Source organism: Bufo bufo, chromosome 1 (genome assembly GCF_905171765.1).
Source record: "Bufo bufo chromosome 1, aBufBuf1.1, whole genome shotgun sequence".
Classification (NCBI taxonomy): domain Eukaryota; kingdom Metazoa; phylum Chordata; class Amphibia; order Anura; family Bufonidae; genus Bufo; species Bufo bufo.
In genome coordinates this window covers 134,579,913-134,605,258 of record NC_053389.1, presented here as the reverse complement: position 1 = coordinate 134,605,258, position 25,346 = coordinate 134,579,913, and the positions used below count along the sequence as shown (strand labels likewise).

Below are 25,346 nucleotides of genomic sequence, written 5' to 3'. Positions count from 1 at the left end.
ATTATCATTATAATGGCCCCTCTGGATTATTAATATAATGCCCCCCCTCTTTATTATTACTATAAGGGCCCCCATCTTTATTATTAATATAATGGCCGGCTCTTTGTTATTAGTACAGTGGCCACTCTTATTAGTATAATGTCCTCGGTCTTTCTCTCTCTTCTCCTCCCCCACCCCCATAGTTCCCCAGTACCTCCTCAATTACGGTAGGGTACATACATAAAAAAATAATAATAATTACCTCTCTCCATCATAGCTTGTTGCATCTCGGCACAGGCTGGCACGAACGCCTCACTGTGCCTTCCTGCGCCGCGTCATCACGTCATCTCGCGAGGCCCGACGTAGGAGGTCACGTGGCCCTCATTCAAATGCCTGCTGCCTGGTGCCCCCTGCAATTTGGCTCCCGGGGCAACAACCCCCCCCACCCCCCCCCCACCCCCCCACCACTCTACGCCACTGATGCTGCACTACTGCTGGCCCAACCTACCTCTGTTGTCCTGCCTTCTGCCAATTTTTTCCAGGGCCACTTTAAAGAGGACCTTTCACTTGTATAAACTATGTGAACTAAGTATGCTGCCATATAGAGCGGCGCCCGGGGATCTCACTGCACTTACTATTATCCCCGGGCACCGCTCCGTTCTCCCGTTATCCCCTCCGGTATCTTTGGTCCTTAAGTTATAGTAGGCGGTGTCTGCCCTTGTCCTGTGGGCGTCTCCTTCTCCTAGGGTGCAGCGCTGGCCAATCGCAGCGCACAGCTCACAGCCTGGGAGAAAAAAAACTCCCAGGCTGTGAGCTGTGCGCTGCGATTGGCCAGCGCTGCAGCCTAGGAGAAGGAGACGCCCACAGGACAAGGGAAGACCCGCCTACTATAACTTAAGGAGCAAAGGTACCGGAGCCTATAACGGGAGAACGGAGCGGCGCCCGGGGATAATAATAAGTGCAGTGAGATCCTCGCGCGCTGCTCTATATGGCAGCATACTCAGTTCACATAGTTTATACAAGTGAAAGGTCCTCTTTAAGTTCCCAGTCAAATCCTGCAAGAGGTTGTTACACCCCCTACTGGTCACTTCTGTTGGAATATGCTGTTTCTGGAATTGTCCATTAGAGGGTTTACTCATGATGTTGCTGATTGACCGAAAGGAGCAGATGAGTATTTAGATATTGGGATGCCTGCATTTTGCCAACAAGACACAAACACAACAAGAGTCCCAGTTCAACGAGGGTTTACAATTTACAAGGGAAGGTGGAAGGAGACTATAGTTGAGGGTAGAATCTGGGAGACCTCAGAGGAGAATGTTGCAGTAATCTAGGTGAGAAATTCAGAGAACATGTACTAGCATTTTATTTGATTTAGGGGTGAGGAATGAGAGGACACGAAAACATTTTTGGAGTTGGAAGTGGCTGGAGGTAGTAAGGCCTTGGATGTGGTGTTTGTTGGACAAGGTTGACTCAAATGTTATCCCAAGGCAGCATACTTGTGAGGCTGGAGAAAGTGTGGAGCCATAAAGTGTGATTGTTAGGTCTGGTGGAGGGGTTGACTGACATGGGGGGGAAGATGATGAGTCATTTTTCTCCATGTTGAGTTTTAGAAAGTGGGAGGAGAAGTAGGAGGATATAGCTGATAGACTTGGATTCTGGATAGCAGGAAAGTGACATCATGTAAATTTAAGTGACATCAGCATGGAAGTTGTGCTGAAAGCCATGGGATTCTATGAACAGTACCAGGCTGAAGTTAAAAATGGAGAAGAGTAAGGATCCTAGAAACAGCGAGAGAGAGAGGTTGTGATGAAGAGCCACTTAGTTGTAGTAACATGGGATACATGGGATTGTTACATGTCTCTCCTATTTTGTGGGGATTAGTTCCTAAGACAAATTCCCTATAGTGTGTAATACCGTTCTGCATTGTAATCACTTCATGTTCACAATTTGCCACTCATTGTTAGAGGTATTAGAAGTGCGGTTATGTGTGCCCCTGCTTGTTCCTGGGTGTGTTGTGTTTGTAGGGTTTAGGCGGGACTCTAGGCTCCAAGCACAACTATCTAGTAATTAGTCGTTTGCAGACAGCTGTTTGTACAGCATCGAGCCGTGCCAGGTGTGAAGGTGGTGAAGAATGAGGGGAGTGGGCAGAACAGAACAAATCCAGCTGCCGATTTGTGCTGAGCAGGCACTCTCTAATTTCCTATCTGGCACAGCGCTCTAATCTGTCTACAAGCAATTTGATTTAGGTCTGTTGAGGCCCCTGGACAGAATATGGGGGTCCCAAGATTAGGTGGAGAGTAATGCTGCTATAACACAGTGCCCATATAATATTGCTATACAGTGCTTAAATTATACAGCCATACAGTGTACATTGTACTGCCATACAGTGCACATATAATAGTGCCATATAGTGAACAGCGCCCATAAAATGTCACAGTATATGGCAGTATATCCCTAAAACAAACTCAACACACACAAAAAAGTCTAAAATGGGTCCTGTTTGCTTTGACCCCTAAATGTTTGAGGCATCTTGAGTTATATAGCATCCTAAAATGATCTTAGTTTACTCCACTCACTCCTACAGCTATTCGTATAGAGTGGCTAGCCTGTAATTCCATTTTTGACCGATAAAATTCTACTATTTTTTTTTTTTTTTTAGCAGCATTGAAAACATTGGAACAGTTTCAAACATTTTACCAGGTGCCTTTATAGGAGAAATGTAATATTACATGGTGTCCATGCCAATGAAGGGAAGACCATGTCATTCTCGGTGCTGAGGAGCCCTCCAGAGTGGGAGCTGCTCTCTTCTCTGGCTCATACAGGGAAGTCCAGATCGAGGGACTACTCCTTTTATTCAGTCATTCATAGAAATGTATCTGGAGGCGCTCAGCACTGGACATATGTGAGGCAGGTATGGGGACCAGTATAATTATGGACATGTTGTTAGTCATCCCACTGAAGAACACTTAGGGCCCATTCAAACACACCTTTTTGACAGCTGCATTTGACACAGATTCTTCCTTAAAGCGACAGGTGGCTGCACGGAAACTGCCTCCTATACTTTTCAATTATAGGCCATGCTGCCATTTACGCAGTTGTGGTTTATTCCCGCTACCGCATCAAGAAAGGGACCTGCAGCAACTTCAGCTGTAGTATACAGTATATCACTGGACCACTGAGGTCAGTGTATGGCTGCAGCAGTCGCGTGTATTATACAGACATGTCACCGATGCAGCCGTGTAAACAAAGCCCATGTTTTACTATTTAATTTAATTCATTTTAACTTGTTTTATTTTGTATTTATATATTTAATACTAATGATATTATTATTATTATCCTTACCATTTAGACAATTTAGTTTTAACTTCGACAACCCCCTTAAAGGGGTTTTGTCAGTTCAGCAAGTGACATTTATCTTGTAGAGAAAGTTAATACAAGACACTTACTAATGTTGTGTTCTTATCCATATTGCTTCCTTTGCTGGCTGGATTATTTTTCCATCACATTATACACTGCTCGTTTCCATGGTTATGACCACCCTGCAATCCATCAGTGGTGGTCGTGCTTGCACACTATAGAAAAAAATGCCGGCCGCTCTGGTGACCGGGACAGTGGGAGATCATGCAGGCTGGTGCTTTTTTATGCTATTCAAGCACGGCCACCGCTGCTGGATTGCAGGGTGGTCATGACCATGGAAACGTGCTGTTTATAATGTGATGGATAAATGAATCCAGCCAGCAAAGGAAGCAATATGGACAATCACCATACATTAGTAAGTGCCTTGTATTAACTTTCTCTAGATAATAAATGCCCTTTACTGATGTGACACAACCCCTTTAAGCCAGTCTCTCTCAAGCCTGAAATGTCTGATACCAGGAGAGAATAGACTGCTTTAAACTGCACAGCAAACAGAGATATTGTAGAGTTTAGACTTCGCGTCCCCTAAATCCCTAAATTGTGGAGGCGGGTCATGTGATCGGTATATTGTGTGATAATAATCTCACAAGTTCTGCTTCTTCTAAGTATCATTTCCCTGCCAAAGTATTGGAGCTTGCATTCATGGAAACATTAGCTGGCACCTTGACAAGCAAAATCCTTTACACTTTGTGGGCAAAGACGTGAAATTTCCTTGGACGATATTCAAAAGTATTTTAATAATAATGCCTGCACTGGAAATTTAAGTCAAGATTTAATATGTTTATTGTCCTTTTCCGTCCAGACATTCTCTTAGCGCGGTATAGCTCTAATTTTAGAGTCATCTGGGGAGTCAGCTTTTGTATGGTTTGAATAATGATTGCACTTTTGACCCTTTTATACCAAATAGTACTTTCCTGTCCAAGCAAAGTCTGGAAAACTTACGGTCCATATGCGGGTTATAACCTTACTGTTCTTGGTAATGATTGGTATGTTTGATATTACACTGCATCATGTCTGACCAACTATGGCAGCACACTGCGTTATCTGGAGTTATAAAGACCATACATTCTATCTATCTATCTATCTATCTATCTATCTATCTATCTATCTATCTATCTATCTATCTAATACTTAGCTATCTTTGTTAGATAGATAGATAGATAGATAGATAGATAGATAGATAGATAGATATTGGATGGATATATGGATGGATAGATAGATATTAGATAGATAGATATATATTAGATAGATAGATAGATAGATAGATAGATAGATAATAGATATTGGATGGATATATGGATGGATAGATAGATATTAGATAGATAGATATATATTAGATAGATAGATAGATAGGTAGATATAGAGAGATATTAGATTCACCCGTCTCAGAACTTGACCTGTGTGATATACAGTCCTGATCAAAAGTTTAACTTATTTTACATTGTTGGATCTTAACAAGGTTCCAAGTAGAGCTTCAACATGCAACAAGAAGAAATGAGAGTGAGACAAAACATTTTCTGAGCATTCAATTAATTTAAAATAACGATTAAACTGAAACAGGCTGTTTTTCAGCTGATCCAAATTTTAGGACCACATGCCTTTAAAAGGCAAAATCTGTGCAAAGATGTGGATTCATTGTCATTTTCTGTCAGGTAGTCACACGTTGTGATGGCAAAGGCAAAAAAACTCCCTTTTTGAACATGGTCAGGTTGTTGAACTGCATAAGCAGGGTCTCTCACAGCGCGCCATCGCTGCTGAGGTGGGACGCAGTAAGACAGTCATTTGGAATTTCTTAAATGATCCTGAGGGTTATGGAACAAAAAAAGTCAAGTGGAAGACCCAAAAAAATTTCATCAGCACTGAGCCGGAGGATCCAATTGGCTGTCCGTCAAGACACTGGACGATCCTCGACCCAAATTAAGGCCCTTACTGGTGCTGACTGCAGCCCCATAACCGTCAGACGGCATCTGAGACTGAAGGGCTTCAAAAACAAAAAACGTCTTCAAAGACCTCGTCTCCTTGAACGCCACAGAACTGCTCGTTTGGACTTTGCAAGAGAGCACCAAACATGGGACATTCAAAGGTGGAAGAAAGTTTTATTCTCTGATGAGAAAAAAATGTAACCTTGATGGTCCTGATGGTTTCCAATGTTACTGGCATGACAAGCAGATCCCACCTGAGATGTTTTCTACGCGCCACAGTGGAGGGGGCGCCCTAATGGTCTGGGGTGCTTTTTCCTTCAGTGGAACAATAGAGCTTCAGGAAGTGCAGGGGCGTCAAACGGCCGTTGGCTATGTCCAGATGTTGCAGAGAGCATTCCTCATGACTGAGGGCCCTCGTCTGTGTGGTAACGACTGGGTTTTTCAACAGGACAACGCTACAGTACACAATGCCCGCAGGACAAGGGACTTCTTCCAGGACAATAACATCATTCTTTTGGCCCATCCTGCGTGTTCCCCTGATCTAAATCCAATTGAGAACCTTTGAGGATGGATGGCAAGGAAAGTTTACAAAAATGGACAACAGTTCCAGACAGTAGATGGCCTTCGTGCGGCCGTCTTCACCATTTGGAGAAATGTTCCCACTCACCCCATGGAAACGCTTGCATCAAGCATGCCGAAACAAATTTTTGAAGTGATAAACAATAACGGCGGAGCTACTCATTACTGAGTTCATGTTTGGAAGTTGGATTTCTGTTTTGGGGGGGGTTTATTTTTTTTTTGGAGGTGTGGTCCTAAACTTTTGATCAGCTGAAAAACAGCCTGTTTCAGTTTATTCGTTGTTTTCATTAAATTGAATGCTCAAAAAATGTTTTGTCTCACTCCCGTTTCTTCTTGTTGCATGTTGAAACTCTACTTGGAACCTTGTTAAGATCCAGCCATGCTAAATATGATTTTTTGCCATTTTTCAACTGGTCTTAAACTTTTGATCAGGACTGTAAAATGGTGCTATGTATATTTACTTTGTTCATCTCTCTCAGGATCCATCCTGGCCCGTAACGTCTCCACGCGATCATGCCCTCCCCGCACCAGCCCTGCATCAGATGTTGAGGAAGATGAAGAGGAGTTGATGGATGGCAAAGGGTAGGTTCTACATGAATAGTGGAGCAGCTTTGTATATAAGTTGCTTTGCTGTGTACTGAATTTGAGCTCGTTATGAGGTTTCTCTGTTTGTAGACATAGCATTTTTTTCAAGATTCTACTGGTTGCCCTTGGAAACAGACAACACTGTCAGACATGTGACCTGTCATCTCCGCTCCCACAATGCACTGCTCTATGGTAACATTTGACTTTAGCTTTAGACATGAAGAGAGTAGAAAACACATATTTCAAAGTCAGGACAAGGCTCGCAAAGTGAAGAATTTATTTGACATTTTAGGTTTTGTGCTGCTGAAAATTATTGTTCCAAAATGGAACTTGCCTGTAAGAATCAAAGCGGAGGAGCGGCGCTCGGCCTTTGTCTCACTTATATGAGGGGTTTGTCAGTGAGCAGCGTTGTATACCACCGATCAGTCATGTCTAGAGCTGTAATTACTCTGTCTACTCGTTTAATTACCCTTGTGGTTTCCACCGATTCCTTTCTTCATATTTAGGAATTAAACCACAATAAGTTCCTGCCAAGGTTTAGGCTTTCATTCATCTCTGCAAGCTAGCCGCACTATAAAGTATGAGTTCTGTCAGCTCTGAAATAAGATACCTTAAAGGGGTTAGAGTACTTTCACACTAGCGTTTTTGTTTTCCGGTATTAAGTTCCGTCCTAGGGGCTTAATACCGGAAAAAAACTGATCCGTTTTATCCTAATGCATTCTGAATGGAGAGCATTCCATTCAGGATGCATCAGTTCAGTCCCTCTTACGTTGCGCAGACCTTTAAAAATGCAAAAAAAAAATGAATACCGAATCCGTTTTTTCCAGATGACACAGGAGAGACGGATACGGTATTTCAATGCATTGGTCAGACGGATCCGCATCCGGATCCGTCTGACAAATGCCATCAGTTTGCGTCTGGATTGCTGGAATCCTCTGCCGCAAGTGTGAACGTACCCTTATCCAATGATTAATGCAAAATTTTTAAATAAGTCATTATATAGCACGTGACAACTAGTGTTGATCGAGCACCATCGCGAGGCTCAAGTCAAAATGGTGTTTGGCCGCGCATGCTCGCCCAACACTAGTGACAACCTCTTTCTATCAAAGCTAGAGCCAGCCCTGTACCTCACATGGATCCATTCCTGAGATCTCCCCACTCATCATTCTGCTAGATTTATTTCAAGCTGTCAGCTTAAGGGTCCATTCACACGTCCGTAGAATGGGTCGGGATCCATTCCGCAATGTTCATTCATTCTCTATGGGGCCGGAAGAGATGCGGACAGCACACAGTGAGTAGAATAGGACATGTTCTATAATTTGCGGAACATCCACACGAATACGGAGAAACACACGAATGACATCCATGTGCTGTCTGCTTTTTTTTTTTTGCAACCCCATAGAAATGAATAGGTCTACATGTGACCCACAAAAAATGTGGATTGGACGCGGACCCTAAATACGGCCGTGTGCATGCGGCCTTACTCAGAAAGTATCATAAATGGAAACTAAAGCGCAGGTTGTAGCAAAAAATAAAAATTAGAAGGTCCCATGAATGTAAGGTGATTACAGGACCCCATTGATCAGCTGTATCCTGCATGGGAACATGGCAGCAAGTGTTCAGTTCTCCTGTAGTGCCACCACAGGACAAATGAAGCATTGCATGGTGAAATCAATGGGCTGTCTGTGCTATTCACAAACAAGTGGGGTCCTCCAAGGATAGAGTTCCTCTTTGAAGCTGCTGGAGAAAAGTCTGATTTTTCCAACTGGCTTACTGCAATAAAATCTGACCACTGTCCACAGAGTAGACCTCGGCTGGTCGTACACAGTTCAACAGTTCAGACAGAAGAGGGCATTGTATAGGATAAAGAATATTCAGTTCTCTTGGTTCTCACAAAGAATAGAACAGGATTCAACAGCTCTGCCCTGGAGAACCTTCCATGCTCCTCAGCATCTCCAAGATGTTTGTCACAAAGTGGCATACCTGTCATAGGGGCTGGTCATACCGCTGCTTTGTCTCCTGAGAAGTAACCTATTGAAGAATGCTTCTACCAAGAACAGATTCATTATTTCTGAATTAACACTTGTGTGAGGGGCACTTCAGCGCTGACCACCCATTCCTTCCATTCCAAGGTCTACACTGGTAATTGTGCTGTGGAATTACTAATTTAAGGGGGTGAGGTGTGTCCAGACTTTATGGACTTGGTTGAGAGGTCACAGAAAGTGTTCCTCCTGATCACATCATAAAAACCTTTTCTGCTTCTATGAAAGGTCTGAGCCAACTGTACAGTCCCTAATTATAATGCGGCTGCCCTAACCCGAGCGATCAGTTATTATGGCTCAGGAAAGGTTCTCATTTTTCTGCAGCGGCCACTGCTGGAGAAATGAAGTATTACATGGCATACATTCAAATGAATAGACCACCATGGGATACATGATTCGGCAGGGACCTCAAGAGCAGGAGTTGCTCTTTCTGGTGCCTCCACTTTTTGGTTCAAGGAGAAAGTCTCAAGCCTATATTAGGCCCTTGTACCCTAATAGGGCATATTGGAAGGGGTTGTCAGGGCCACGCATTCTTTATAAAGTCTGATATCCTCATCTATAAACCATTGCTGGCTTTATTAATAAATCTCAGTTTCTCACTTTGTGTCCTTCTCCGTAATGAATGACTGTTTTTTTGAAAGTCAGAATTCTCTGTGAAAGGCAGCAAGTGAGACTGTGGTGACCTTGTCCAGCTGGCACTAGTAATGTTTCTCCGGAGACCGATGCAGACAGTCTGCTGATCTGCTGTGTTTTCCCTGATATTTAAACCGCCTGCCGCCTATTATTCAGATATTGTGCCGCCATTCAATGCATTGAAAGCTGCGGTTTCACTTCCTGGACAGTCTTCTCATCCACGTTTATTGGTGACCCTATAAAAAGAAGGCTTTCACCATCGGAAAGCATCTCCCTTACACTGGCTTCACTTTACAAGGATTGCTCATGATAGAGTGCAAGAACAATGGGGGAGATAGCATTCAAGTGCGGTCACTTACACCCTGCGTCAGAGAGATACTGCTCAGCCGGGGATTTGGACAGACTCCTGTTATAATACCGTGCACTGGGATGCACATTCACTTTCATATATACACAGATATAGTAGAGCCAACTTACCTGTATATTTTATGCACCTGGTGGCCTATGTAAAAATTTCCCTGATTGTACCATAAGACAAACCCAGCTTTGCTATATCTGGATATACAATTTTATATATATATATATATATATATATATATAGATGAAACAACGGACAGCACTCCAGGTAAAAGAAAGTGGTGTTTATTCACCCATGTGGATGGCAACGTTTCAGCTCATACAAGAGCCTTTGTCAAGCAATGAACACAATATAAAAGGGGGTATATATAGGCCAACCCCTATGACATCACAGTGTAATGAATTAGCAGCCAAATACAATAAAGTGCAAATAGTGCATGTATAATACATAAAAATGTAGATATAGCAGTGTAAAATATAAAGATGAATCAATAATATACATCAAATACATTACGTAGTGAATGCATCATCGCAAATAGAGTGCAAATAGATAAATTGACTAATCAATACATATCAGGTGTGTGCCAGAGTGTGTATAAAGTGGGAGGGACGAAACGATGCTGCCAAAGGGAGGAGGAGGGATGACATACCCAGTGTCGCTGCCCGTGCCACACATGTCGAACATCGCCACGTCCGGCGTTCAGCTGGATGCAGTGCGCAGGCGCCAAGTCGCGTGAGGAGCAAGATGTAACTTCCTCATGTGACGTAGCCGGAGCATGCGCATAAGTGTAAAAAGCTATGTCGGCCATCTTGGAAGAGGTAAAAAACCTCAGATGAAAGAAACGCAATTCCTAGACCGCATCATAGACGCGATATAGTATAATAGCCTCACAAATAACGGTGAGAATATGCGCAAGATGGCAGAACACTTAAATCAAACAGGGAGAAAATACCTAATGTTGATCACTGTGTGTGCGCATAGCCTGATAATGAACAGAGTAGCGCAAAACGGAAATGATGCCGTTTACCTGATTGTGTGTCCATAAGGGACAGAGAGAAGAGAATGCATCCACATGATGCAACTCGTCTCCCACATGTGCCATTTGAAGCAATGCACCAAGCAACAGATGCTGCGGGCATGCCGCAAAAAGGCACACAATGCCCAGTGGACACACACACAATGTAGGTCACACAATGAACAGTGCAATGCACCAAGTATGAAAAAAGTATGCAGAAAGTGTAATCAAAGCAAAAAACAACATAAATACTGCATAAAAGCATGTAGGCAAATACGGAACACATCGGGTACGTCTCACTTCTCCAACCCGCAGCATCATTCTTGTCTGTGCAAAGAAAGAAGAAAATAAAAATAAGAAACTGCCTTAATAGTGTTCATAATACAGTAGATACCCTCAAGGAGTAGACACATATCACACACATAACAATTGTGGGGCAAACCGCTCCTCTAAACATATAACCCCGGATTGTAATCCGCATTGAGACCATTAGGTCTCAAGCTGTTGAGGGTATAGATCCAAAAAAGCTCTCTTTTTCTAAGGATCAACACCCTGTTGCCCCCACGTCTAGGCATGGGAATGTGGTCAATGGCCCAACATTTAAGATCTCTTTCGGAGTGTTGAAGCTCCGTAAAATGTTTAGCAACCGGGAGGTCCTTTCTTTTTTTGCGTATGGACAATCGATGATTGTTCAATCGCGTTCTGAGATCCGTCGACGTCTCACCCACGTATAATAATTTACACGGACAGATCAACACATAAATTACATAGTTTGAATTGCATGTAAGGTGGAATCGAATTGGGTAAGAAACTCCAGTGGTGGGATGAACAAAGGTGGAACCCCTACCCATATTTGCAGTCAATACAACATAAACAGGGAAAACTACCCTTGCCATGTGTGGTTAAGGAGGTTTGAACAGACTTGGACCTAGGCCCAATGTCTGCTCTGACAAGTTGGTCACGCAGATTTCTGGATCGACAGAAAGAGAAAAGTGGAGGGGATCTAAATTCTAAGATCTCACTGTGACACCCACCCAGGATCCCCCAGTGTCGCTTGATGATGCGATTAATGGCCTCATTTTCTGTTTTTCTTTTTTCTGTTTTTCTGTTTTTCTTTTTTTTATATATATATATATATATATATATATATATATATATATATATGTATATACACATACATATTTATATACAGAAGTACTGCCTTTTTATGCATTCACAGTCTTTTTTCTCTTCTTTCTTTTATGCTTTTGCATACTCAAGCAAGAATGACAAATATCAAGAGCAGCTATTACAGTCCCCATAGCCGTTCCCACCCAGCTTTACACAGTGGGGGACGGGTGTTGGACATCATTATTGCCCCGTTTATCACATTTCCTGAAAAATATCGGGTGGCTCCGGATAAAAATAAAGTCCATGGTGGTCCAACCTCCTTCTATGTACTGATCGGAGATCAGCAACCTCCGGCACTCCAGGTGTTGTGCAACTACATCTCCCATCATGCACACTTGCTTGGCTGTTCTCTGAACTCCCACAGAAGTGAAATGAGCATGCTGGGAGTTGTAGTTTCACAACAGCTGGATTGCCGAAGGTTGCTGATCCCTGTGGTAGATCTTTCGCTTCTGTATTCTGCTCCACTAAACAGACTTACCATTCAGGAATCTAGAAAAGCTAGGTGACATTGTGGCTACGTTGGTTGTCACTCAGCTAACAGATATAAGAAATGGACGACTCCAGGACGTAGATAGGTTGATTTTGTGAGGAATGCCATTATTTGTATCCCCGCCCCCCCCATTTCTATATTCTCCCCAGATGAACTTTCGGCTTTTGTACTAACAGCAAAAACAGATGGCCTCCCATCCTCATAAAATGTACCCTTAATGCCAGTGTTCTCTGAGAAGCCATCTTTAAAGGGGGGTGATGACCCAGCTCTGCTTAGCAACGAGTGGACTTCAGCTTGTAAACCTGATCAGACATGTAGTGCGCTGCGGTTTTCCCCGGCATTAAATAGCATCCATATGTAGCTTTATATTAGGGCAGGAATATTGAGATGCTTGATTTTCCCCCATTTCCGCCCCTTTTCTCATTCTGCACTGGAGTGTCTGTCTGCAGTTTTCCCAACTTATCAATTTATTGCAGTAATATGTCCGGAGAAGTCCATTAGAGTATGGATGTGACACCTTCTCAGTGGGTGTGGGTGTCGCTTTATCGAAATGAGGATGGTAATATGAAGATCACTTTCTTATCTTTGTAAGATCTCTTTATCTGGATTAACATAAACCTCTTTTTTGCTCAAAAGGAGCTTTACCTAATACTCAGCATGGAAAAAAGGTTCTCAGACCACATTCAATTCACAGTCTAGAAAAATGGCAGGCCTAAAAGGGTTAAAACATGGTTCTGCAAATATGGCTGGACCCTGCAGCTTGTCGGTATTAGAGAGCAGCATGGGGTCTGACAGCTTTCTTCCCACACTCAAAGACCACAGCAACTAATGTTACCAAGGGCACAGTTTAAGAGGACCCGTCCCCTCTCCGGACATGTCTGTTTTAGCAACTACTTCTATTCTCCCTGTAATAGTAATTCTGGAGCATCTATTCTCATGACTCTATGTTGTGCTATTCCTCAGTGCTGCTCTTGTTAGACTGTGCAGGGACACACTGAATTTAGTGAATACTAAAACAGACACATCAGGAGAGGTGAAAGGTCCTCTTTAACCCCTTCCCGACCTCCGCCATACATGTACAGCGGACGTCGGGTCTTTAAAAATGGCACCTGCACAGGATTATAGCCACCAGCTTTCTGCTGTTTTAAACTGTGACACCTGGAACTAATGTCTGTGATGGGCAATAACACTGAACACAGACATTTAACCCCTCAGATGCCATGGTCAGTTGTGAGCTTTCCCTGCACCTGAATGTCTGCCCCATGCTGAGATCAGGCGAGCCGTTCGTTTGTTTTGGTAGCCTTTAGCCCTCTGAAGAATTTGAGGTTACAGCAGCGATGGTCCCTGTAGCCCCTCCATAGGAACATAATGAAACTCCCATAGCCTGCTATGGTAATTTGCATGTTCAGTTACCCTGGAGAACTTAAAATAAGTTTAAAAAATATATAAAAAGTTTTTAAAACTATAAAAAAATTAATACAAAGTAATCAAAAGGTCATACACTCTCCAAAATAGTGCAATAAAAACTACAGATCGCTTCGCGAAAAATTAGTCTTCAAAGTTAAAAAAAAAATTTGTATTCAAGCGCAAGAAAAACTAGATAAATGTGGTATTGCTGTAATTGTACGTGAAATCGCAGGGTCTTGAAGGGGTTAAAGTTTAAAAGGGTATTCCCATCTTGGACTTTTATGGCATATCCATAAGGATGTGGGTCTGGCCTCTAGGATCCGCATCTACCTCGAGAACAGCTGCAGTGTACGGAGAGGTGTTGCGCACGAGCTTGAACTGCTACTAAAAGTACGGAGCTGACAGACAATGAGTAGGACATGGCGCTTGTGACGTGGGTATAACATGATGCCTGATCTTCCCTCTGATGGTGCTGCAGGGAAATGAAATACTTGCCATGGAGTTCCCCAACAGTTTAAGGCTACATTCACACAACTGTATCCATTTTGCGGTCTGCAAATCGCGTATTCATAAAATACGGATGTGGTCCGTGTGCACCCTGCACTTTTCAACGGCCCCATTGAAAAAATGCCTATTCTTGTCCGTTATATGTTCTATAATATGTGTTGCTGTCCGCATTTTATGTGGCCCCATCCACAAATGGATGAACGAAAATATGGACGTTGTACTTGGCTATCTCCCATAGAATAAAAGAGCAGCGGCATGCATGTCCAGCCAGCCATTCTGTACATTTCAGGGGGGCTCCATGGGGTATGGGCCCCCATTCTCGTGATCGTGGGGGTCCTCCACCAATCTGATGGTTGGTGGAATAACTTTGTATAACTGGAATACCCCTTTAAGCTGATTTGCTACGGGTCCCAGCTGCTAGACATCCTAAGATCAGCTTGTTCTGACAAAAAAGGATTGTCCAGAGCTCTGGGTCATTGCAGTGTTTTCCCTGGTGGGCTCTTTCCCTAGTGAAATGACTCTTGCTAGGGGTGTGTAGCCTCCTATGCACTGAGTATTGTTTTTGGAAGCCTGGAATTATTTTGCTATCCTTGCCCAGTTCAGCATCATAAGATTGTGTTCTGACACCTCCATTCTTTCCCATTTCCTGCTCATATTGATGCTTAGGGTGTGTATATAGATCCTGACCACAAGCAAATTCCCTGGTACGCCCAGCTGCTAGAGCAAATACAGTGGCAGAGCGAATCATCCTGAGTCTGCCAATTATACCGGCACCCAAGAAGAAGTGGGAATATCCCCCGTGGTCTTAGATACTTAGATTCTCCTCTAAATGCCCACTAGACTATATGGGGTAGAGTGGCTCTGTGGGGTAACATTAGTGAGGACTCCCCATACAGCGGAACAGTGCACCCTAGTGGCCAAATTATCATGGAAACTGATGTATGAGTTTTTTAGGCAACAGAATGGCAGGTATTAAAGGAACCAAAAAAGTCACATATAGTAAATACAGATTTATTTATTTTTTATATATTTTTTGCAAAAAAGGATCTATATACCTATGAAGTTAGGGCCCCTAGAAAAGACAGCAATTCTTGCTGTGGAGGACCCTGCATATCGGTGTTGTGTGTGGGTGGCCCATTAGCTCTCTGTCATGTGTCTACTCCTGCATGAGAGGCTCATACTTGAAGTTAGAGAAGTTTTTATATGGACCAAAGGTTTTATCATCTATCCACTGTTGTGCCAGGGACCTGGGGATTATGCGTCCTGAGTATTTGCACTACATTTCTAAAACTGTCCTCTAGGGGGCCTCATAACTCCATCCATTTACAGAGAATGTCATAAGGAGGTCACGTAATAAATAATGCGTCGACCATGTAGAATACTGTTGTGTTAGTGAATGAAGTAGTGTTATAGGAGTGATACCTTTATTGGCTAATAATAAAGTCACATTCCGAGCTTTATTCAGGCAGCAAATGTGCAAAGGAAAGACATTGGTATTTCTCTAACCTAAGCATCCAATCATCAATTATGATTGACCTATTTCCCATCCAGGCAGCATGTGGGGCTGTGAAATCACAGCTTGTCCCCCTTTTACAATGATGTATCTTAGGCAGGGTACTGGGTCTCCTTAAAGCAGTGCTTCTCAATTATTTTCTGTCATGCCCCCCCCTAGGAAGAAGAAAACATTTCGCACCCCCCGCGCGACTGTAAATAGTATCATTTGTCTATAAAATTGTTATAAGTACACCTCTGCATAACACTGTATCCTTATTAACGTATAAGAGAATAAAAAAAGAAAGAAATGTGGATCGGACACACACTTATGGGGGGATCTGTGGATGACGGACACTTATGGGGGGGATCTGTGGCTGGCACTGTTACAGGGGGATCTGTGGCTGGCACTGTTATATATGTGCCATCCACACACCCCCCACCCCATAACAGTGCCATCCACAGTGCCCCCCCCAGCCCATAACAGTGCCATCCACAGACCCCCACCCCTTAACTGTGCCATCCACAGACCCCCACCCCTTAACTGTGCCATCCACAGATTCCGTGTGCCCGCCGCCGCCGTTTAAAGTTATTAAACATGCCCCCCTCACTCCTAATAGTACCGTATATCCGAATTTCTTCTGTATAATGCCGGCAGGCGGGCCGGGCGGCCGGCGCGTCCCTCAGTGACGTCACTTGTCTGCGCCGCCTGCTTCATTCATAAAGCAGGCGGCGCAGGCACGTGACATCACTGAGGGACGCGCCGGCCGCCCGGCCTGCCTGCCGGCATTATACAGAAGAAATTCGGATATACGGTACTATTAGGAGTGAGGGGGGCATGTTTAATAACTTTTAATTAAATAATACATTTTATATTAGTATACCGGAGGGAGCGGTGGGGCGGGGCTATAGTACAGTGACCGCACCGCCCCACCGCTATTGCCAGCCCCCAGCTTCTCCTCCCAGTCCCTCCCCCGGCCCCCGCTCCGTACATCGCGTCCAGCGCCTGCGCCGGCCTCTGATCAAACGGGAGATGAGCGCTTCCACAATGGAAGCGCTCATCTCCCTGCCGCATATTACACTGCGAGCTGTCAGCCGCCCGGCGCCCCTGTTGCTATGGCGCCCTGTGCGGCCGCACAGCCCGCACACCCCAAAGGCCGGCCCTGAACGAGCCCCCCTTTACGGAGCCTGGTGCCCCCCCTGGGGGGCGCGCTCCACTATTTGAGAAGCACTGCCTTAAAGACACCCACTATGTTTGGAGAGTCATTGGAAGCACCCCACCTAAGCTGAACCCAAAGCATCGCACCGAGCCAGCCAGAATCCTACTCCCAAAACCGCTGTCTACGGATGGATATTTGGCTCGGCTATATTCCCTTATCATATCCCAAGGCTTAGTAAAAAGTAGTTTTGACTTATAGGGAGCTACTTCCACAAGGTGGCACAAGCAAAATGGTTCTCTTTCCTCGGGAGATACCTATTTGCATACTGTGATTTATCAATAGGGGTTGCGAGACCTATACATGTTGGACCCATGATTTCCTCTTTGCAGGAAGTTGGCTGTACAGACATTAAGGGTAGATGTCTACCTGAATAACTAGACAGAGTTACCATCTCAAAATCTAGGAGAAGGCTAGTTGCCCACTAGCGGCGGCAGTCCGGTAGGGATCTCGGCGCACTCTGGCATTTCCGAAGGTTTGTAAAGCTCCGTCCGGCCCCATTCACTATAATAGGGACCACCGGAGCTCTGGCACTTTCCGGCAAATATGCCAAGCATTGGCTGGAAGAAGACTGCTGCACACAGCGGTTTTCTTCTGGTCGATTCTCGGCATGTTTGCCAGAAACCGTCCAGATCTCCGGTGGTCCCTATTATAGTAATTGGGGCCGGACGGAGCTTTACAAACCTTCGGAAATGCCAGAGTGCGCCGAGATCCCTGCCGGAACAGCCTTCCGGACTGACGCCGCCAGTGGGCAACTAGCTCTTGGGTGCTGCATTCAAAGCCGTATTGGTTGCCATCCAACTTTCCAAGAAACAGAAAGGAAGGCTGACTGTTGTTGTCCTTTCACTTTATATGTAAAGGATGGAGGGAATAGATGGAAACTTTCCAAGGGAAATTCACTGTTTATAAATTGGAGGATGCATTGTGTCATGCTGGAAAATGCGAAGATCTCAGGTGGTCTGCCCGCACCAGATGTGATACAAAGATAATGGTCTACACCTTGTCTTATGTCATTCTGAGTCAGAAAGGAATCATCTGTCTTCTTATTCATTTTACTTCCTGCAGAGAGAAGAAAGCTGCAGGGCTGAAGATAACGAAGAAGAAGACCCGGAGAAGACACACAGACGTAAGGACAAGTATCACTCCTATAGAATCTCTGACTTCCCCAGGGCAGGGGCGAAAATGTGCAGGAGTTTCTGGGAAATTATAAGGAAATTGTATATATGGCAATTCCTTAAGGGTGCTTTCACAAGCATCAGGTTTTCTTGCAGAAAATTTCAAAAAATCAGTTCCATTCAACTGAATGGGGTTGTTTTAGCGGGAAGAGCATGCATTTCTGCAAGCTTCATTCAGATGAGTGGAACTGATGAGTGGCAGCTGCAGTTCAAAGTTCAAAATGTATTGTATTCCTGCAGACTGCATTTGTGGCTCAACAGTTAGGCACACGGGCGAGTATTCCGCGCGGGTGCAATGCGTGAGGTGAACGCATTGCACCTGCACTGAATACCGACCCATTCATTTCTATGGGGCTGTGCACATGAGCGGTGATTTTCACGCATCACTTATGCGTTGCGTAAAAATCACAGCATGCTCTATATTGTGCGTTTTATCACGCAACGCAGGCCCTATAGAAGTAAGTGCGGATGCGGTGCGATTTTCACGCATGGTTGCTAGGAGACGATCGGGATGGAGACCCGATCATTATTATTTTCCCCTATAACATGGTTATAAGGGAAAATAATAGCATTCTTAATACAGAATGCATAGTACAATAGTGCTGGAGGGGTTAAAAAAAAATACCAATAATTAAACTCACCTTAATCCACTTGCTCGCGCAGCCGGCATCTCTTCTGTCTTCTTTTTTGCTCTGTGCCGGAAAAGGACCTGTGGTGACGTCATTCCGGTCATCACATGGTCCGTCACATGATCTTTTACCATGGTGATGGATCATGTGATGGACCATGTGATGACCGGAGTGCCGTCACCACAGGTCCTTTACCCAGGTCCTGAAGAAAGAAGACAGAAGAGAAGCCGGGCTGCGCGAGCAAGTGGATTAAGGTGAGTTAAATTTTTTATTTTTATTTTTTAACCCCTCCAGCACTATTGTACTATGCATTCTGTATTATGAATGCTATTATTTTCCATTATAACCATGTTATAAGGGAAAATAATACAATCTACCCAGCACCTAACCCAAACCCGAACTTCTGTGAAGAAGTTCGGGTTTGGGTACCAAACATGGCGATTTTTCTCACGCGAGTGCAAAACGCATTACAATGTTTTGCACTCGCGCTGAAAAATCGTGCATGTTCCCGCAACGCACCCGCACCTTTTCCCGCAACGCCCGTGTGAAAGAGGCCTTAAAGAGAATGTGTCATCCGAAAATGACCTGTTGTTTAAATCATGTTTTTATGTTAAAGGCCATCTGTCACCAGATTTGTGCCTATGACCTGTTATATGTGCACTTGGCAGCCAGTAGCGTACACACAATCCATGGGGCCACGGTGCGAAACTGATCCATGGGGCCCCCTCCCCCACCATAAGAGCAGCAGTGGCAGAGAGACTGAGGCCAGCAGCAGCCATTTCAATCAGATTAGAGCCAAAGCAGCAGAGTGGCTGTAATCTGACTAAAATGGCTGCTGCTGGCCTCAGTGAGTCTCTCTGCCACTGCAGAGAGACCTCATATCAGCCAACTCAGCCCCCATCAGACCTCAGATCAGCCAAAAGACCCCCATCAGACCCCCACTCAGCCCCCATCAGACCTCAGATCAGCCCAAAGACCCCCATCACCATCAGACCTCCACTCAGCCCCCTTCAGAACTCAGATCAGCCAAAGACCCCCATGAGACCCCCACTCAGCCCCCATCGGCTCAGATCAATCAGCGGCGGCAGCCCACAGAGTGATCCCCAGGCCCCCAATACTTACCTGTTCTGCGCCGCGGCTACTTTTCCTCTTCGGGTCTCCGGCAGAAGTCTCGCTCCTCTGTCACAGCATGCAGTGTCAGGTCATAGTGCGCGCACTACGTCCTGACGCTATACGCGCTCAGGACAGTGAAGCGCCGGCCGGGGAGGTTAAGTATATTAAAGGGGCGGGCGGCGGGCACTGCAGCACTACTGCAGGGCGGAGCCAGTGGTCCATAGGCGGCCGGGCCCCCTGGAGTGCCGGGCCCGGTCGCAACTGCAACCCCTGTATGTACGCCAGTGTTGGCAGCTGAAGGCATCTGTGTTGGTCCCATGTTCATATGTGCCCACATTGCTGAGATAAATGATGTTTTTATATATGCAAATGAGCCTCTAGGAGCAACGGGGGCGTTGTCATTACACCTAGAGGCTCTGCTCTCTCTGAAACTGCCGCACCCTCTGCACTTTGGTTAAGAGGACCAGACAAAGAAAACGTCATCACACCTCGCCCAATCAATCAAAGTGCAGAGGGTGCAGCAGTTCCAGAGAGAGAGCAAAGCCTCCTAGGAGTAATGGTAACGCCCCCGTTGCTCCTAGAGGCTCATTTGCATATATTAAAACATCATTTTTCTCAGCAATCCGGACACATATGAACATGGGGCCAACACAGATGCCTTCAGCTGCCAAGAGCACATGCAACAGGTCAGCCAGTGTCATAGGTACAAACCTGCTGACAGATGCCCTTTAAGTATATATTTTTTAGAATTTTTGCTGATTGTTTTACATTTTCTATGTCACTATCCATATTTAAAAAACAATCATAAAATCCTGTAGTTTTCACACTGCCCACTAGGTTATCTGTTCAGAACAGGTACCGTAGTCCTCCTGACCTATTATTGGACATAGTGGCCATTGTGAAAATTGCAGGATTATATACATTTTGTTTAAATTTAGATAGTAACACAGAGAATTAAAAAAAATCACCCCAAAAATCTTTGAAAAATATGTTTAACACAAAAATGGGATTTGCACAATAGGTCATTTTCTGATGACACTTTCCCCTAAAAATTAGTCAGTACTGCTAAAAAGCGGCAGTGCATCCCTCTATCCTAAAAGCAGCCATACACGTCCAGTAGCTGTGGACTGAAAGATAGTTCAGCCAGAAACTCCCCACCCTCCCATACACATACGGTTCAGCTGAACATGTGCTGTATGTGTATTCAATGCCGAGAGCGGAGAAAGCTGCTGCCAGACACTTCTGGTGGTGACTTATCTCCCAGGAGAAGTGAAGTTATTCATACCGCCTGATCCTTCTCTCCCCTGACATCAGCTGGCAGCGGGAAGTCAGGAGCTTTCCATACACATTAAATTGTTGGACTAACCCGCCATTCCCAGTGTGGGTCTGACTCTCAGGACTCCCTCTGAAGGAGCAGCAGTGCTAGGTAAAGCATAGTGGCCGCTCCTAATATAGTTCATTATGGCCCCACCTCCAGCCTTTTCAAAAACTGACGCTCAGAACTAATCTTTCGAATGGGGCTGTGTTATATTTCCCTCCACAACACCTGGGTCAAGGAAACATCAAAAATTGTCCTCATGTGAACTGTGGGGCCCCAGTGATTGGAGCTACAGCAGTTAGTAACTTACGGTATATCATATCATTAGAATGTACTCCACAGCAGATACAGGACATTTTATGTCAGCCTGTCCGTGGCTCCATACAGACTGCCGGAATGAGTAGCAGTGTTGTGAAGATGGTCAGGGAGGACAACCACGGGGAATCTGATATCTCCTCTGCTGTCATGCTTAATTATAGTGTAATAGTCTTTTTACATGGTCCGAAAATCTGGCCAATTGTCAAGGTTGTCAATCATTTGTGGAATTGCTCGTTCCCGATAATTGGCCTATGTAAAAGGTATCAGTGATCACACAATGCTAATTCGTTGGGTGACTTTGGGTGACTTTCAGCTGGCACCTAACATCATAGTTTCTGAGCAGCAGATTGTCCTGTGTAAACAGGGATCTGCTGCCCCGAAACAACGATTCTCTATAGGGACGACTGATCGCCTATGCAATTGCTGGTCTCCATACAGAGGAGATGATTGCTGCATGTAAAGGATGCTGTCATTTCCTCGATGAGCAGGCAATTATTGGGAATGTTTTGTTCATTCATGAACTTTCTGATAATTGCCTGCTAAGTTAGTAAAAGGACCTTTATGCCATAATTAGGGAAGTTTTATTCACGTATTTTTCTTGTATACGTAGATATGTACCTTATATTTTCATAGATAATTGGAAAAGTAGAGTTATATTTGTTGTAAATGGTTGGCAACGGGCAGCAGGGACTGTAAGGGTATGTTCACACAGAGGGTTTCAACACGGATTCGGTGCCGAAAACCGGGCCGATTCTGAGCTGAAACTGCCTCCCATTGTCTTGACTGGGAGGCCGCACTGCAGTTCATCTGGCCAAAGGTTTTTGTTGTGTGGTTTATAAGACCGTGCCAAGAATGTACAGGTCCATTCTTGGTGTGGTTACCACTTGGACCCCTCACAAAAGTGCACCTGGAACCTGTTTGTAGTTTATCTCCATTAACAGGAGATAAACCTAGAGCAGGTCCACAGGAAACCCATGGCAGAAACTGCAGAACAGAGGAGTGCTTTGTGCCATGAGATATGTGGCGGATGTTGTCTGGGACAAAATCCTCCGTTTGAATCTGTCCTAACGTAATGCTGGACTGTGTGACTGATCTAATCTGTGGGCAGCATCAGGTGAAGATTGTCTTCACAGCATATATCCTTTCCACCGCCATATCAGATCCTGACCACACCTGCACCTAGATGTGACCCTCATCCCCAGTATACCTGCAAGCCTCAGATCATTGACAAATAACACATGTCATATGCAGGTTTCCACCAAGCTGTATAATAAACCCACACCCTGCTCTCCAGAATTCTGGCTCCAAAAAGTCACAAAATAGGGGTTTTGCAACTTTTGGGGCTTATTTGAGCAAAGATCTTGTGACTTTTTTGCATTTTAAACTCACTCCAGTTTCTAAAACTAGATGGTAAAGTGGGCATGGTTAGATGTGTTAATGAGTTTCATTACAGATTTATCACCATGACTTTTTAAAAAGTCCCCAGAAAACCGCAAACTCTCTCCAGTAGGGTGATGGCACAGGAAAACTGGAGTAGCATTTGTAGACAAAAGTGTTAAGTTTAAAGATGAGCCAAATTTAACAAAGAGAGTGTGACATTTGATAAATTTGGTGCAAAGTACTCCAACACAGACTAGAGCAAGTACTGGTTGGGTTGATCAGATGCCTTTGACGCAGCTCTGGAGGGTGCTGGTTCTCATCAGTGGATGGAGACATACTTCAACCAATGATCCATGCGTTTGGCTGGGATCAGTTGGTTATAACTTTTGGAGAAGAGCTAATTTTTGGAGCCTCCCTATTCCAAAGACCTGATATTATTGTAAGACGGGCTTGTAATTTACCTATTCTGGTACACTGTAACAAACTATCAGGGCAGGACAGAAGAGCAAAGAGCAAATCCCGAAGTGTGTTATCTATTAGGTCTGTGTGGGTTCTGCCTTCCATCCACTGACAACAAGTAAAAAGCTTGAAAGCAGTAAAAAATTCACATGATATAATTTTGTTAGATTTTATGACCCTGATTATGATGGCTCATGGGCCATATAATTTCATTCAGCGACATATAATTTACTTTTGCTAAAGTTAGGTTTACAATTTCTGTAGTCTAAAAAAACTGTAAACCACTAAACCATGCCCAAATACTACCATATAGTGTCAAAAGAAGGTTAGCCCACAAAATCCCACTATATTCTGCCATATATTGCTGGGGCAGCACGGAGGCTCAGTGGCATTGGGGTCCAAGGACAACATCTGAATGGGGTTTGTATGTTCTCCCCGTGTTTGCGTGGGTTTCCTCCGGGTTCTCTGGTTTCCTCCCACACTCCAAAGACTCACTTATAGGGACCTTAGATTGTGAGCCCCATTGGGGACAGCTTGATGCTAATTTCTGTAATGTGCTGTGGAATATAGCAGCGCTATATAAGTTCATGAAATAAAAAAAATTAAAAAAAAATTGCCCAAAAAGTGCCACTCGCATGGCCCTCCACGCTGTTTATGAACTCCATGTATTGCTAATTCTTTATGTGTTTGGTAAAGTCAAAAAGGCCCCGGAATCCTCTACCACCATAGAGGACAGTAGAACTCCCATTTGGAGGAGCCTGTGGGGATCCATGACTGAATGGACTATTCTTCCCGCTGGACATTAGCAGGTAGTTCTATTAAGTAGAGATCAGTGAGCCTGTCCTCACAGATTCTCATCTCTAAAGAGTTTCCTATGCATCTCCTATGGCTCCCTACTCTCTGGCATTGATTTTCGCTCCAAGTCTCGGTACCAGTGACTATCCAAGACAGCTTTTCTAACTCAAACATGGAGTTGTCTAAGACAGCCTTTCTAAGTCTCTGCAGGACTGACTTCCAAGACACCCTGGCCAAGCGTCTGTACTGTCCAAGACAGCCTTCTCAAGCCTCTTTACTGACTGTCCAAGGAAGCCTTCCCAAGTACAGTATGTGCTATGACTGCCCAAGACAGTCTTTCCAAGTATCTGTACTAGTGGCTGTCCAAGACAGCCTCTTAAATTTTGTTGTAACTGGTAAGACAGCCTCCTCAACTTTTTGTTGTACTAAAAGTCCACGCCATGCTCCCAAGTCTCTGTTGTAAATGTCAAAGCCTGTCCCTATAAGACTCTGTTCTGGCAGTCCAGCTGTCTGTTCTAGTGATTGTCCAAGGCAGTCTTCCTAAGTCACTATCCTAAGTCACTATTGTGACTGTCCAAGACAACTTCCCTAAGTCTGTGATTGTGTGTGTCCATGACAGACTCCTATAGTACTGAATGTCCAAAACACCCTCAACAAGTCTTGTTTATCACTGTCCAAGATAGGCTTCCTAAGTCTTTATAGTGGCTATCAAAGCCTCTGTACAAACTGCCCATACATGTTCAATGAAATCGGGTGATGGATGAAAGACCTTTCTGGGAATGTTCTGTCAAAGATAGATCTTTCGTCCGACTATAATGTGAAAATATTAAATGTAGCCGACTTATCTTCAGAGTATAATGGTCTGTCACTGATAGGCTAAAACAGTCGTTCATCAGCTGATGAATGTTCATTTTGGTTAAAATCATCCACTTTGAGTTTAGACTAATGAGTATGACCACCTTAAGTGTCTGCTGTGTGCATTCAAGACATCCTCTCCAATTATCTATGCCTCACTGTGCAATTTTCCAAAGCCTGTCTTTGTGATGGTTCTCACTTGCATCCTCCCAAGTCATCTTTCTTGTTGGTAATGGAGGTGACCTCCTTTCATCCAGTGAGCCGACACCTTTTACACTAGATTTTTGGCATCCGCACATCTATAACATGCCTGGGACTGATTAATAGACGAGCAATGATTGATTGCATTATATTTAGCATGGTTTAGGGTGGGGCTGTTTGTCAGCTGACTAGAACTAGTAGAAACCTCCATTTTTTATTATCTCCCATGTACTGTAGAATTAGAGCAGCACTGATATATTAATATAAATATCTTTTACAATTGGGCCCCTT

General features: G+C 44.3%; 1 protein-coding gene across 1 annotated transcript in view; it reads left to right on the top strand.

The window, feature by feature from the left end:
• Positions 1-25,346, top strand: part of PLEKHG5 (pleckstrin homology and RhoGEF domain containing G5) — a 210,352-nt gene that overhangs the window by 62,446 nt on the left and 122,560 nt on the right. Inside the window, exons 3-4 of the mRNA XM_040429715.1 lie at positions 6,377-6,479; positions 17,878-17,938. Coding sequence (XP_040285649.1) covers positions 6,377-6,479; positions 17,878-17,938 — 164 coding nt within the window. The remainder of the gene's footprint in view (positions 1-6,376; positions 6,480-17,877; positions 17,939-25,346) is intronic.